Source organism: Mustela erminea, chromosome 15 (assembly GCF_009829155.1).
Source record: "Mustela erminea isolate mMusErm1 chromosome 15, mMusErm1.Pri, whole genome shotgun sequence".
Taxonomy (NCBI): Eukaryota; Metazoa; Chordata; class Mammalia; order Carnivora; family Mustelidae; genus Mustela; species Mustela erminea.
Window position 1 is genome coordinate 70,156,260 of NC_045628.1, and position 13,767 is coordinate 70,170,026.

General features: G+C 34.9%; 1 protein-coding gene across 9 annotated transcripts in view; it reads right to left on the reverse strand.

The window, feature by feature from the left end:
• The window catches only part of NBEA (neurobeachin), a 678,194-nt gene that overhangs the window by 466,046 nt on the left and 198,381 nt on the right, over positions 1–13,767 (reverse strand). For all 9 annotated transcript variants that reach the window (XM_032314437.1, XM_032314438.1, XM_032314436.1 and 6 more), the window contains exon 18: positions 5,291–5,399. In XM_032314437.1, coding sequence (XP_032170328.1) covers positions 5,291–5,399 — 109 coding nt within the window. The remainder of the gene's footprint in view (positions 1–5,290; positions 5,400–13,767) is intronic.

The following is a 13,767-nucleotide window of genomic DNA, read 5'->3' on the forward strand; positions in this document are numbered from 1 at the left end:
AAAAAATAATGTATGAGCCTGGATCCTAACATCAAAATGAAGTGTGGGAGGGGAAAAATCTTTATTAAAAATGTGGCTCATTGCCACTTACCCATGAATTTTTCTTTAAACTTTTCTCAAAAACAAAATGACAAAAAGTTGACCAAATCAAAAATAAAATTCTAAAACATTTTTTAAATTTTTCCACTAAAATGCATTCTCTATAAGTGTTGCATTCTTATACATCTTTTTTACTATTATGTTCCTAGCAATCAGCACAGTGCCTGACACAGTGCCAGTACTCAAACATTTATGAAATTTAAGCATGGATAACTGAATTATATATATATATATATAATGAATATGTGACTCTTCACTGTATTTTAGGCTTTATCTTGTACATACCTCTATTCCTGCATATATAAAAAAATCTAATGGGACTATACTTAATAAAGATGTAATTTTATATTAGTGATTTAATTTCCTGTTTAACTTAACATATTAAGTTCTGAATGAAACTTTTGGTTCACCCCAAGGCAAGGTAAAAAAATCTGTGCATAAACCATAAAAGTTAGTTGAGAGCCTAGTTGTACCTAACTATTTTGTAAAAGTTGGGGATGCAGAAAAGTAAATGAGCCAGAGATGATCCCATCTGATTAGAAAAAGACCATAACAACAGTGGCATTTTTCTGACCTTTCCGCTCAGACTTGAGAAAAAAGAAGAAAAGGAAGAAGATAAGAAACTGACTTATTACATATCAGAGATGTCTATCAAAAAAGTATTGACTTGAAATAAAAACTAACCTATTACTAAAATGATAAATATAGACCACAAGGACCTCCTTCACTCTCATGAAACACTTAATACCAAATTGGGCCTCAGAATTTTCTCAACAGAGCACTATAGACATGCACTACTAATTAGATTGAACTGACACATGGGACAGAAATTTCTTTGAAAACCCAAAGAATCTGAAAATGCCAAAGAACATTCAGTGGTTGGTATATGCTTACAAGGTTTTCCCATTGATCTGCCCAAAAAAGCACTGGTGGGGACCTACAGCTGAGCAGACAAAATCCCTAAAATTCTGGTTATAAATAGATAAAAAATAACTGTAGACAAGCTTGGAAAAGACTAGGCCATACTCTTCCATGATAGAGAACAGTCAAAACTTCCTCACCCCAAAAAGATGAAACCTCATTATACAGAAAACAAAACTTATCTCAAGGAATCTACAGTTTTACATTTTCCTTTCTTTTTTTTAAAAAAAATTTTTTAAAGATTATTTATTTATTTATTTGACAGAGAGAGATGACCACCAGGCAGAGAGGCAGGCAGAGAGGGAGAGGAGGAAGCAGGCTCCCTGCTGAGCAGAGAGCCCGATGCGGGGCTCGATCCCAGGACCGTGGGATCATGACCTGAGCCGAAGGCAGCGGCTTAACCCACTGAGCCACCCAGGCACCCCTTACATTTTCCTTTTTAAGTTCCTATTTGATCTTCTAAAGATGAGGGTAATTGTCTTGCCTATCTAATATAAAACTGCTAGGAAGATCAAATAAGTAAGGCTCTACATGTGAAAAGTATTTTGAATACTACCACATATTCACATAAGAGCTTTTTTAAATTACCAAAACATATTTAGAAACTCAATCCAGCATGTATTTAAAAGAGCCCTTTATGTGTCCACACTCTGCTACATGTTTGGAATGAGAATCGTAGTTGCTACGTAGGACTGTATTTCAAGAATCAATTAATTAATACTCCAGAGAAAGGCAAAAATGTATGCTCCTGTTAAATAATAAAACATGATAGACTGTCATTAAGAACCTATGTGAGTTTTTAAAAGGGAGAGGGAAATAATGAGATATAGATAAGAAGATATAAATAAACATTTTAATGAAAGGGTATGACTAAAAGATGGGCCACGGAGGTTTGACCGGTATTGATTAGAGATATACATAGGAAGTAACCCCAGCCCCTAAAAAAACAAAATAGTACAAAATAGACAGAGCCACATATGGACATGAAATCCCTCAGAGCACATCTCAATTCACATTAGCCACATTTTAAGTGTTACACAACCATCTTTACATCTTTTATACAGTGTTGTCTGTTATATACTGCCAAAAGGTATAACTCACTTTGTCCTTTAATATTGTCATTTATTCTACTATAGGTATTATCAAATGTAGAATTTTAAAGTCCACAGTGACACTGAACTTGTCTTAATGACCTTCTAAAAACTTTGCAAAAACCTCACATTCTAAAATATCATTATCAAAACCATGGGTTTGACATAGTTCTCTATTATTTCTGTACTTGATTTTATGTTTTTCTATTGTTGGAGTGATCCGTATTTTGACACATTGTTTGGGGTTAAGGTCATTTCCCCAAACCAAGACAGAAAATGAAAGTAAAAAGAGCTTTCAAACTCAAGATTATCAACCAAATGCTTCTTGCCGGGCTGCAAGTCCTGGCTGATGCTCACAAGGGGAATCAAACTCATTTCAGGCTGTAGGTTTTGAGGCTGAGTATTCTTTTGATAGTTAAATTTCACTTACTATGTTAATGAATGAAGTTCAAACCTATCACAAGTGTTAATTTCCTGCAACCAGAGGCCACCGTCCAAAACGGTGCAGTCTTTTAACTTTGTGATCTAGAATTAGTCATCCACTATCCTGTCTGATAACACAATTTGGTTTGTTAGTGGTAGTAAAGTTTATGTTGAAGACCCTTTCCACTTTTTAATGGGATCAACATTGCTACCCAATCATATCAAAATCATCTTTCTTTGTTATTTTTTGTATACTTATGTTAATTTTTCTTTTTGGAGTATCATAATTTAGTCCATCTTTCCAATTAACCATGATTATTTTTCTACTTTAAAAGTATATATTGCCAAATTGGTCAGAGACCTTGTAAGTCAGTTCCTTCACCTGCATCACCTAACAACCAGTATCAGGAGATCCAAACTTATCCAGATTTCTCCAACTAAGACATGGAATTAGCAGCAGTTTGGCTTTGTATAATATCATTAGAGACTAAAATCTGGACACTAAGAGAGTGCACATGAGTATAGATGGTAGGTAAAAATGCTGCTGCACTTGCTGTTGAGCCACTTTCAGCAAGACTAATAGAAATACGTGTGTACACACACACACACACAGGACATTTTACTTAAGGTTAAGAGTACATAATGTTTTCAAATTTGACATATCATATTGTTATGCTACATTCCTATTAATATAAGTTTTCACTGACTACAAAGACTTTCTGCTCTATTGATACTAATTGGTCAAAACAAGCAGAGGATCAAAAATGTAGACAAAAAAATGATTTAAAAAACATGTACACGAATCATTAACCAAGGGATTTGTCTAAGAAAACCAAGATAGAAACACAGATACAGCTCTAATCTGATACTGTAGCAAGGTTTTGATTCAGAGGACTTTAATGTTGCCCACTAAAGGTAGACACTGTCGTTTTTGGCCTTATAGTATGAACTGTGTTTATTTTATGACAATTTACTAGTGGTGAGACAGAGAAAATTATTTACCCTGTGGTTCTCAATTTGTCTGTTAAAAAGGCAAGAAAAACAACCCAGTTTCAGAGGGTTGTGTAGGGATCTGAGATGATGTATATAAAGTATTTACACCAGAGTGACTGTCACAGGAAATATACCCCTCAAAACAGTTACTGTCATTAGGGAAATATATCAGAATCAAGATGCTTTGCATAGGGTAGGCATTTCTATTCAGTTCTGTAGGCCAAATATTGGAGCAATACTAAAAAACTATTATTACTTACAAAAGCTGGGTTCTAGAGGATGAGAGTTTATAAATCATGTAATCAGAGGAATAACAGACATAGAGTTACAATATTAAGCTTAGAAATCAGTAGCCAAAAGAGTTTTATAATTTATCTAAAAGGCAGCCACTCTTAAATTCACTGATAATAATAGAAAACAGAAAAAAGGTGAAATAAAAGTGAAGCAATGTGGCAGATCTGGGGTCAAAATACTATTCTGGATATCATCTGTTTTTGTAAACAGATACAGTGCAGTTTTATTGGACAGCACGCTCATTTGGTTCATATTGTCTATGGCTGCTTCTGAGCACCAACTGCAGAGATGAGTAGTTCCACAGACACCACATAGCCTGCTGCTACAGACTGCAAGTTTGTATCCCCACAAATTCCTCTGTTGAAATCTAATCTCTGGTGTGATGGTATTAAAAGATGTGGGGCCTTTTAGGAGGTGTGTAGGGCCACAGAGCCCTTATTAGGAAACCTAAGAACTCCCCTGACACTTCTGCTATGTGAGGACTTAGTGAAAAGATGGTTTGTGAACCATGAAGTGAGTCCTCACCAGACACCAAATCTGCCACCGCCTTGCTAACTGGACCTGTTAGCCTCAGAACTGTGAGATAGAAACTTCTGTTGCCTATAAGCCACCCAGTGTATAGTATTCTGTTATAACCAAGACAAACTAAGACTACCACAAAGCCTAAAATATCTATTATCTGGCCCTTTACCAGAAAAGGTCACTGTCCCCACCTATGATAAACATTTGGCTTTCTGTATTTCATAGAAAATACTGAGCTCAAGTTATATGGCCATATCTTAGAAAAGGTGAGAAAAGGATTTCTGAATTGAAATGATGAGATCTATAGCTTCCTTCCAGATAGTGCTTTTTACAAATCATTTTTACCTACAGTGTAACCCACTATCAACTCAAGGTTAATGTTGGTAATTGCAAAGGAGAGAGAGATGAAAAGAATCAGCAGAGGGCAAGGGAGAGAACTAACATGTAATACATAATGGGTGTGATTCATGTGAGAAAAGATCTGCACAAAGTCAATCATCAGCCAACTCACACTCAAAGAAAAGTCCTTGGACCAACACAAAAATATTGGCAAATAAATGTGTATGAATATGTTTTAAAATAAAAATTTTAAATGTCATGTGTTCATTTAAAAAAAAAAGTTACTGGCTTTTTGATTAACCGACCAACAATGTGATCCCAATTACATAGAAGGTTTCCACTAAATACATTTTATATTTTCTTTTCAAATATTTTATTTATTTATTTGAAAGAGAGATCACAAGTAGGCAGAGCATCAGGCGGGGGGGGGGGGGGGGGGGCGCGGGAAGCAGGCTCCCTACCGAGCAGACAGCCCAATGCGGGCTTGATCCCAGGATCCTGAGATCATGACCTTAGCCGAAGGCAGAGGCTTAACACACTGAGCCACCCAGGTGCCCCTCCAATAAAAACATTTTAAATTATCATCACACATTTTTTAAAAATTTTACCTCATAAAGTGTGTTGTATGTGGTGACAGTCACAGTGTTTGTATGCAACATCAGCCTTTCTCCAAGAAGAGTGAAAAGACTATGAGTATGCATAATTTCCACTTTTCTCCTGGAGAAAAAGGGGGAAAAAAACCACAAAAAAACTATGAAATACATTGGATTTTCTAATCACATGACTTTGGGATAAAAGTACTATCCATTAAGCAGATATAGAATCATACAGGTAATTATTTTTAGTAACTTCCATCTACCAAAAACAAACCAGTTTATACCACAGCTATCTTGTAAAGTTATAAAAATACTATTTAGACACTTCTTAAATAAAATGTAAAATATTCAAATTATAAATTATACAAATGTTGACAGCTATTATTTTCAGATTTCTTATTAACCATTTATGAGTTATTTTTATTAGGTTAAAACTACTGGTTTCCCCTAACAGAGACCAAAGAATTTTTAAATCCTTTCCGTCTAAATATAAAGTCTATAAAATAATCTGTGATAAGTTTTAATATCAAGAATTTAAAATTACGGCTAAAAATGAGTACTGCAGCTTGATGTTGGGATTACACAGCAAAGTAATTCAACAGAAGTAAAGGGGACTCATTCTTGCTTGTATTTGTGGCCTGCCATTGGATTTAAAACCAAACAAAGAGAAAAACACCAAAAAACTTTCTTAGTTACTTACTGTTGGTTCATTTAACTGTCTCCCCCCCATCCCCAACCCCCACTAAATCCATAAATAGGATAGAAGGCTCTACTAGAGGCTTTCTGCAACACTTGGCTCTAGTTCAGGGAATTGCTATATGCCTCTCATTTGTATTACTGTCACAGAATCCAAGATCTGATCTTTTTGGCTCTCAACCCGAGATATTTCATTTATTACCTTGATTTTTCTATTGTTCCCTGTTCAGATCTGGCAACTACGACATAAGCTGCCTAGTATTCACCAATTCTTATTCCTTTCTTCCTGAGTCCAAAATTGTACTACTAATTTCAGCCTCTCTTACAGCCAGGTGTGACCATTTAACTGAGCTTTAGCCAATGGAATATGAACAGAAAAGTCATGAACCATTTTCAGGCCTGGTCAATAGAATAGCACTCATGCATGTCTTCCATGCTCTTTCTCCAAGGCAGAAACACAGGAGTCACATGATGAAGACAGCGAGGCGCAAGATGGAAGCAGTAGCCTGGGTCTCTAAATTACAGCTTGCAAGAAAATTGCCTGCTAAGTAATACTCATTTAGATTTTCAGTGAACAAGAAAGAAACTACTAGTGTGATAAGTAACTAACATTTCATTGTTCGTCTGTTAGAGTAGCCATTGTTACCTTAATTAATACAGAAATAAAATAATCAACCATATATCTGGATATGACTCACCTGGAAATCCCCTCTTCTAAGATCAGTCTCCAAGCTCCACGCTGCACAACAAAAGACGCAAGGCAACTGTCTCCCCTCACCTAATCCTCCTCAGTTCAGGAAGGGAAACAGCAAAATAACCTAAACCCAAAGCTTAGGCATTTGTCTTGTGGCTGTGTTTGCAAAACACTTAATAAGTAAGATTTAAAAAGTCAACTGGTCATAAAAAAAATATACCAGGACTAATGAATACTATAGGATTATAGAGGGGAAGGTTTTATTTCTCTTCTAATTCAAGCTACACCCAAGGCAAGGAGAACTGAAACTTTCATTTGCTCCTAATCCAGAAAGGAAAAAAAAAAAAAAAAAGCCAAAGAGTGTTCTTTAATATATCTCTCTGATATATGAAGCTGGTAAAAGTTACCCAAATTAGGCTATGTGGAATAGCCTAATTAAGAATTTACAGTAATCTCTTACCTGCACAAGGACAGTGTCAGTTACTAAAGAAATCCATGCCCTCCGGATTATCTCCCACAGCGTAAATGTTTACAGAACAGCTATATTCTAGGCCTTGCAGGGTGGGGGTAGGGGTGGGGAGACCTGAAGAATGCTCTGCATATACCAGAGAAGAGATGGGTCAGCTTCCTCCTGCAGTTTGCTTTAAAACGATGTTTACCAGTAAATTTTGTTGCACGGCAGTCAAAAGATAGCAAAAAATGCCATCCATTATCTTGGACAGAGTGTGGGTGTGCTATCACATGATTTTTTTTCCCACAGAATCCCTATGCATTCAGCTCTGAAAAGTTCAATAGGGCATATATGAGAGAAACTAACATCCTGACCCTACTTAACTTTAAGACCTAAACAGACTTCAGGCCTATTTATCCACCTCTGAATTTTATGCAATTTCTGTCCACTTAGATTAAGAATGAAATCTTTTTTTAAAAAAAGATTTTATTTACTTCTTTGACAGAGAGAGATCACAAGTAGGCAGAGAGAGAGAGAAAGAGAGAGAGACGCAGAATCCCTGCTGAGCAGAGAGCCCGATGCGGAACTCGATTCCAGGACCCTGAGATCCCATGACCTGAGCCAAAGGCAGAGGCTTAATGCACTGAGCCACCCAGGCACCCTGAAGTCTTCTTTTTTTTTTTCTTTCTTTCTTTTTTTTTTTTTAAACAAAGGGTAAACTTTTAATCTCATACAAATTACACATTTATTAGTTTACTGAACATTGCAATGAATATAGACTCCAATTTTCCTCTTCCCAAAACAAACTAGCTTTTCTTCTGGATGGTCAAAAAATATTTCTTGTAACAAACTCAGACCATATGTTGGAGGAAGAAAAAATAAAAGAGACCCATAACTCCATAACACATAGAAAATCATTATGAAGTATCAGTTTAGGTTCTGCTAGATGAATTATTATGTATATAAATATAGATGACAAATACAGATGGTATCAATGCAATGAAAATAATTCTATATAAGGTAATATATAGCTCTTTTTTCCTTTAAATCAAGAATATATGCTATCTTGAATATTCAGTTATTAAATATAATAAGTACACAGCATAATATATGCACTCATTACTGTTGGCACATATGGTATTTCCAATTTCTTTCTACCATCAACAGAATTTTGCCCTTGTAGGTAAATCTTTGAGCATATCCATGACTATTTCCTTAGAACAAATTCTTGTAACTGGAATGATGGGTGTTAAAAGCTTTTATATTTAATTTTATGAGACTTTGCAATTTATGACCTCCAAAAATATGTATATTCATACTTCCACCATCAAAACATAAACACAATTTACCAGCAGCTCCACTCACCAATGTAAACATAAAATTCATATTTTGTAAGTATATAATTTACTGGTTTTTTGAAAACTTTACAGAGTAATGCAGTCATCATCAATTTCCAGTTTTGAATATTTTCATTACCCTAAAAAGTTCCCTTGTGCCTATTTGTGGTCACCCCACTCCCATCACTACCCCAATGTAATCATTAATCTGTATCCTGGATATTTCATATAAATGTAATCATTTAATATGTAGTCTTCTACATCAGGCCTCTTTCATTTACCATAATAATGATTTTTAGGACTCATTAATGTCATAGTATGCATCAGCAGTTTGTTTCCTTTTAATTGTGCACTAGTGTTTCATTTTATGGACATATGATACCTCATCCATTCACCAAACCATGGAATTTTAGATTATTTCCAGTTTTGAACTATCATGGATAATGGTATTAAGAACATCCTTGCACAGTTACAAGTGTGAACATATGGTGTCATTTCTCTTGAGTAGATACCCAAGCATGGAAATGCTAGGGTATGCAGTAAGTGTTACATTTTTTAAGAAATTTGAAAATTCTTCTGGAACATGGCTGGAGTATTTTACATTTCTATCAACAATGCATGGGAATTCAGGAAGTTGTTACATGTTCTGGTTTTATGTTATATGCTGTGGTTTTATTCAAATCAAGCCATTATCTGTTTTTCTTTGTGATTCTTTTTTGACCTAGGGGGTTCTTAGAAATGTGTTGTTTATTTTCCAAATATCAAGCAATTTATCAACTCTCTTTCTGCAATTGATTCCTAATTTAATTTTGTTGTGGTCCAAGAAAATATTTTGTTTGATCTCAATTCTTTTAAATTTATTGAAACTTATCTTATGTTTTATAGTCCAGTACATAATCCATTTATACTAGAAAACAATTTGCCAGCTTCATGTGGACTATTCTATGAATGTCAATAAATTGTTTAATTATGATCTTGAACAGAGAGGGAAGAACAGGCTTTCATTAATTATTAGTTATTGAAAGGGAATGCTTCTAATATTTTACTATTAAATAGGACTATGGTAATTTTCCAGTAGATATACCTTATCAGGTTAAAGAAATCATCTGTTCCTGATTTCCCAAGAATTCTTATTAGGTACTGAATTTTACCCAAATTTTCTGTATCTATTAGTATAATTATATAGCTATTCTTTATTCTGATATTAAGCTATCCTTACCTTCATCATAAAAATAAACCTGGAGGAAAACAATCTTTCTTTTTTTTAATATAAATATTTATGGCTAGGGATGCCACAGTGGCCCAGTCAAGTGTCCAACTCTTGATTTCAGCTCAGGTGATGATCTCAAGGTTTTGAGATGGAGCCCTACATCAGACTCTGAACTCAGCAGGGTCTACTTGAGGGTCTCCCTCCCTCTCCCCTGCTCCTCCCCTTGCTGGTGTGTGTGCTCTTTCTCTTTAAAAACAAAACAAAACAATAAAATTAATAAATAAATACAATACAATAATATTTATGGCTATAAGTTACCTCCACTATCACTTAGGCCAACTCTCAGAAGTGTAAATGTACAAAATTTTCAAAATTTTTAATTCTAAGCATTTCATAATGTGTACAATGATTTCTTGTTATGAATTATTTAAAATATGTACATTTCCATTGTCTTAGCTTGATTTTTATCGTTGATTTCTTGCATAATTGCACTATGGGTGAGAAGTCATCTTTATGACAATTTAAGTTTTTAGACAATTTTATGGCTTCAAGTGACAATTTTTACAGTGTTATATGTGTTTGAAAAGAATGTGTATGTGAATCGAGCCAGTGGATTTTTTGTTCAAATTTATACTGTGAAGTTATTTTGGAATTGCTCTTTTAAAAAAAAGAATATGTTAAAATTTCTAAACCATTTTGATTTCTATTTCAAATTTAGTCAATTTTGCTTTCTATACCTCTTCTATGCGGTTATGTACAAATGCATTTGAAATTGTTTTCTCTTCCTGGTGAATTGTACCTTTTTCCTTACATGGTACTGCTCTTTAGCCTCATCAACTTTTTTGTGTTAAAGCTTATGTAATTTTACTTAAATACTGATCTAGCAATTTTTATCATTTAGCTTTAAAAACAAATAACACTTTTATATTGTTAAAAATAATAACATATAAAGATATAGAAAAGTTTCACATCCAACTCATACCATCATTCACAGTCTCCACTCCCAAAATACATGTAAACATTTTTCCGTTTCTTATTTCCCTCTCAGTTTATCCACCACTCATACTCTTAAATGGATTTTATAAGGGCAGTTTTAGGCATACAGCAAAATTGAGCAGAAAGTAGAAAGAGTTCCCATATATTCCCTACTCCATATATGTCATGTACTCGTGGTTTCCTCTAACTACCAACATTCACCCACAGAGTGGTACATTTCTTATAACTATCACCTTGATTCAACCCCCAGTTTTATTGAGCTACGATTAACATACATGCTTAAGTTTTAAGTAGTTCATGGTGTACAACATAATGATTTGATATAGGTATAAATTGCAAAATGATTACCATTATAAGGTGAGTTAACATCCCACACCTACAAAGGCACAAAATATTTTTCCTGCAGGGTACCTGGGTGGCTCAGTAGGTTAAGCCTCTGCCTTCGGCTCAGGTCATGATCTCAGGGTCCTGGGATTGAGCCCCGCATGGGGCTCTGCTCGGCGGGAGCCTGCTTCCCCCTCTCTCTGCCTAACTCTCTGCCTACTTGTGATCTCTTTCTCTCTCTCTCTCTCAAATAAATAAACAAAATCTTAAAAAAAAAAATTTTTTTTCTGTGATGAGAACTTCAAAGATCTAATCTCTCAGCAACACTCAAATATATAATAGTTAACTACAGTCACCATGCTATACATTAAGTCCCTAAAACTTATCTGTCTTATAACGCCAAGTTTGTGCCTTTTGAGTACATTCAACCATTCCCCATATTCCCTGCTTCCACCTCAATGCTCTGTTTCTATGAGATTGGTTTCTCTAGTTTCTATACATGAGATCATACAGTATTTGTTTTTCTCTGATGTATTTCTCTCAACGTAATGCCCTCAGGATCCACCCATGTTGTTGAAAAGGGCAGAATTTCCTCCCTTTTATGGTTGAACAACATTCCATTACATATATATGTTAATATATATGCATAACAACCTATGTGTCCATCAACAGATGAATGAGAAAAGAAAATGTGGATATATAGGTTGTTTCCATGTCTTGGCTCTTTGTAAATAATGTTGAAATGAACACAGGGGTACATATCTCTTTGAGATAATGCTTTTGCTTACTTTGGATATCTACCCAAAAGAATGCCTGGATCACAGGACAGTTCTATTTTTAATTTTGTGAGGACACCCCATATTGTTTTCCATAGTGGCTGTAACTAATTTATATTCATACCAACAGTACACAAAAGTTCTTTTCTTTCCATATCCTTAGCAACATTTGTTATCTCTTGCATTTTTGATGATAGCCATCTGAAAGGTGTGAGGTGATATCTATCTACTGTGGTTTAGATTTGCATTTTCTTGATGATTAGTGATGCTAAGCACCTTTTCATTTACCAATTGGTCATTTGTATGTCTTCTTTGGAACTTCAGATCTTCTCCCCATGACTTTTAAATCAAATTGTTTATTTTCAAATGATTTGCATGAATTTTTAAAATCTTCTGTGTATTAACCCTTCATCAGATACATAACTGCAAATACTTTTTTTTCATTCTGTAGGCTGATTTTTCATTTATTGATCATTTTCTTTGCTGTACAGAAGCCTTTTAATTTGCTGTAGTCTTGATTATTTATTTTTGCTTTTGTTGCTTTGCTTTGGGTGTCAAATCCAAAAACTCATCGCTAAGACCAATGTCTAGGAGCTTACTGCTATGCTTTCTTCTAAGAGTGTTGTAGTTTCAAGTCTTAAATCCCTTTTGAACTGACTTTTGCATATAATGTAAAACAGGAGTCCAATTTCATTCTTTTGCTTTTGGCTATCCAGTTTCGCCGACATTTATTGAAGAGACTGTCCTTTTCCCATCGTAGATTCTCAGCTCCTTTGTCATAATTGAGCACATATATGCAGGTTTATTTCTGGATTCTCTACTCTGTTCCCTTAACCTACATCTGTTTTTAAGCCAGAATCATACTGTTTGATTATTATAGCTTTGTGATAGTTTCTTTTTCCACCTTTGTCATTTTTTTGGTCTCTTAAATTCCACATGAGTGAAATCATATATGTCTTTCTCCAACTGACTTACATTGCTTAGCATAACACTGTCTAGTATATCCAGGTCACTGCAAACGGCAAGATTTTACTCTTTTCATGGCTGAATAATATTCCGTTGTATATACGTACGTGTGTGTGTGTGTGTGTGTGTGTGTGTGTGTGTACATATACATACCAAATCTTCTTTGTCCATTTTTCCGTTGATGGACACTTGAGCCCTTCTCAGTCAATCTTACTCCAGTCCCAGTGAGGCAGGCCTCTCCCTCAGAAGACCAGCACAAGTGTCTGCCCACAATATATCTCCCAACGTGTGAGTTCTGTGAGCCTCAGTTCTGGTGGAGATGGTGTCAGGTCTCATTTTACAATCAAATCAGAGCACAACTAGTAAAAATTCACCACATTCTGGCCAGAGACCAAACACTGCCCACAGCAAACAAGGAGCAAAGCCTCTGCAGATTACTAGCCTGAAGAACAGAGCAGCCAAGACACAACAATGGAGAGCAAGTAGCACAAACCAGAGATATTCCCTAAAGTACGAGGACCTAGACATTAAATGACCTCTTCTTCATAAGAGGGTATGCTTTGGGTATCTTGAGGTCTTTTGTGGTTGCACATAAATTTTAGGACTATTTGTTGTATTTCTGTGAAAAGATGCCATTGGAATTTTGATAAGGGCTGCACTGAATCTATAGATTGCTTTGGATAATATGGACATTTAACAACATCAATTCTTCCAATATGTGTTCATAGAATAATATCTTATTTCTTAATTTTTTCATCAATGTTTTACAGCTTTCAGTTTATAGATCTTTTATCTCCCTGGTTAAATTTATTCCTGGGCATTTTATTCTATGAAAACTTTCATTCATTTTTTTTTTTTCATCTCTTAACCTCTTAACCTCCTATCTTTACTCTGTCATCTTTATTCTTGATGCTACATTCTGTGTAATTTCTTCATTTTGACTTTCCAGCTCACCATTCTTGTCTTTTTTTTTTTTTTTTTTTTTTTTAAGTAGGCTAAACATTTGGCATGGAGCCCAACATGTGGCCCGAACTCATGA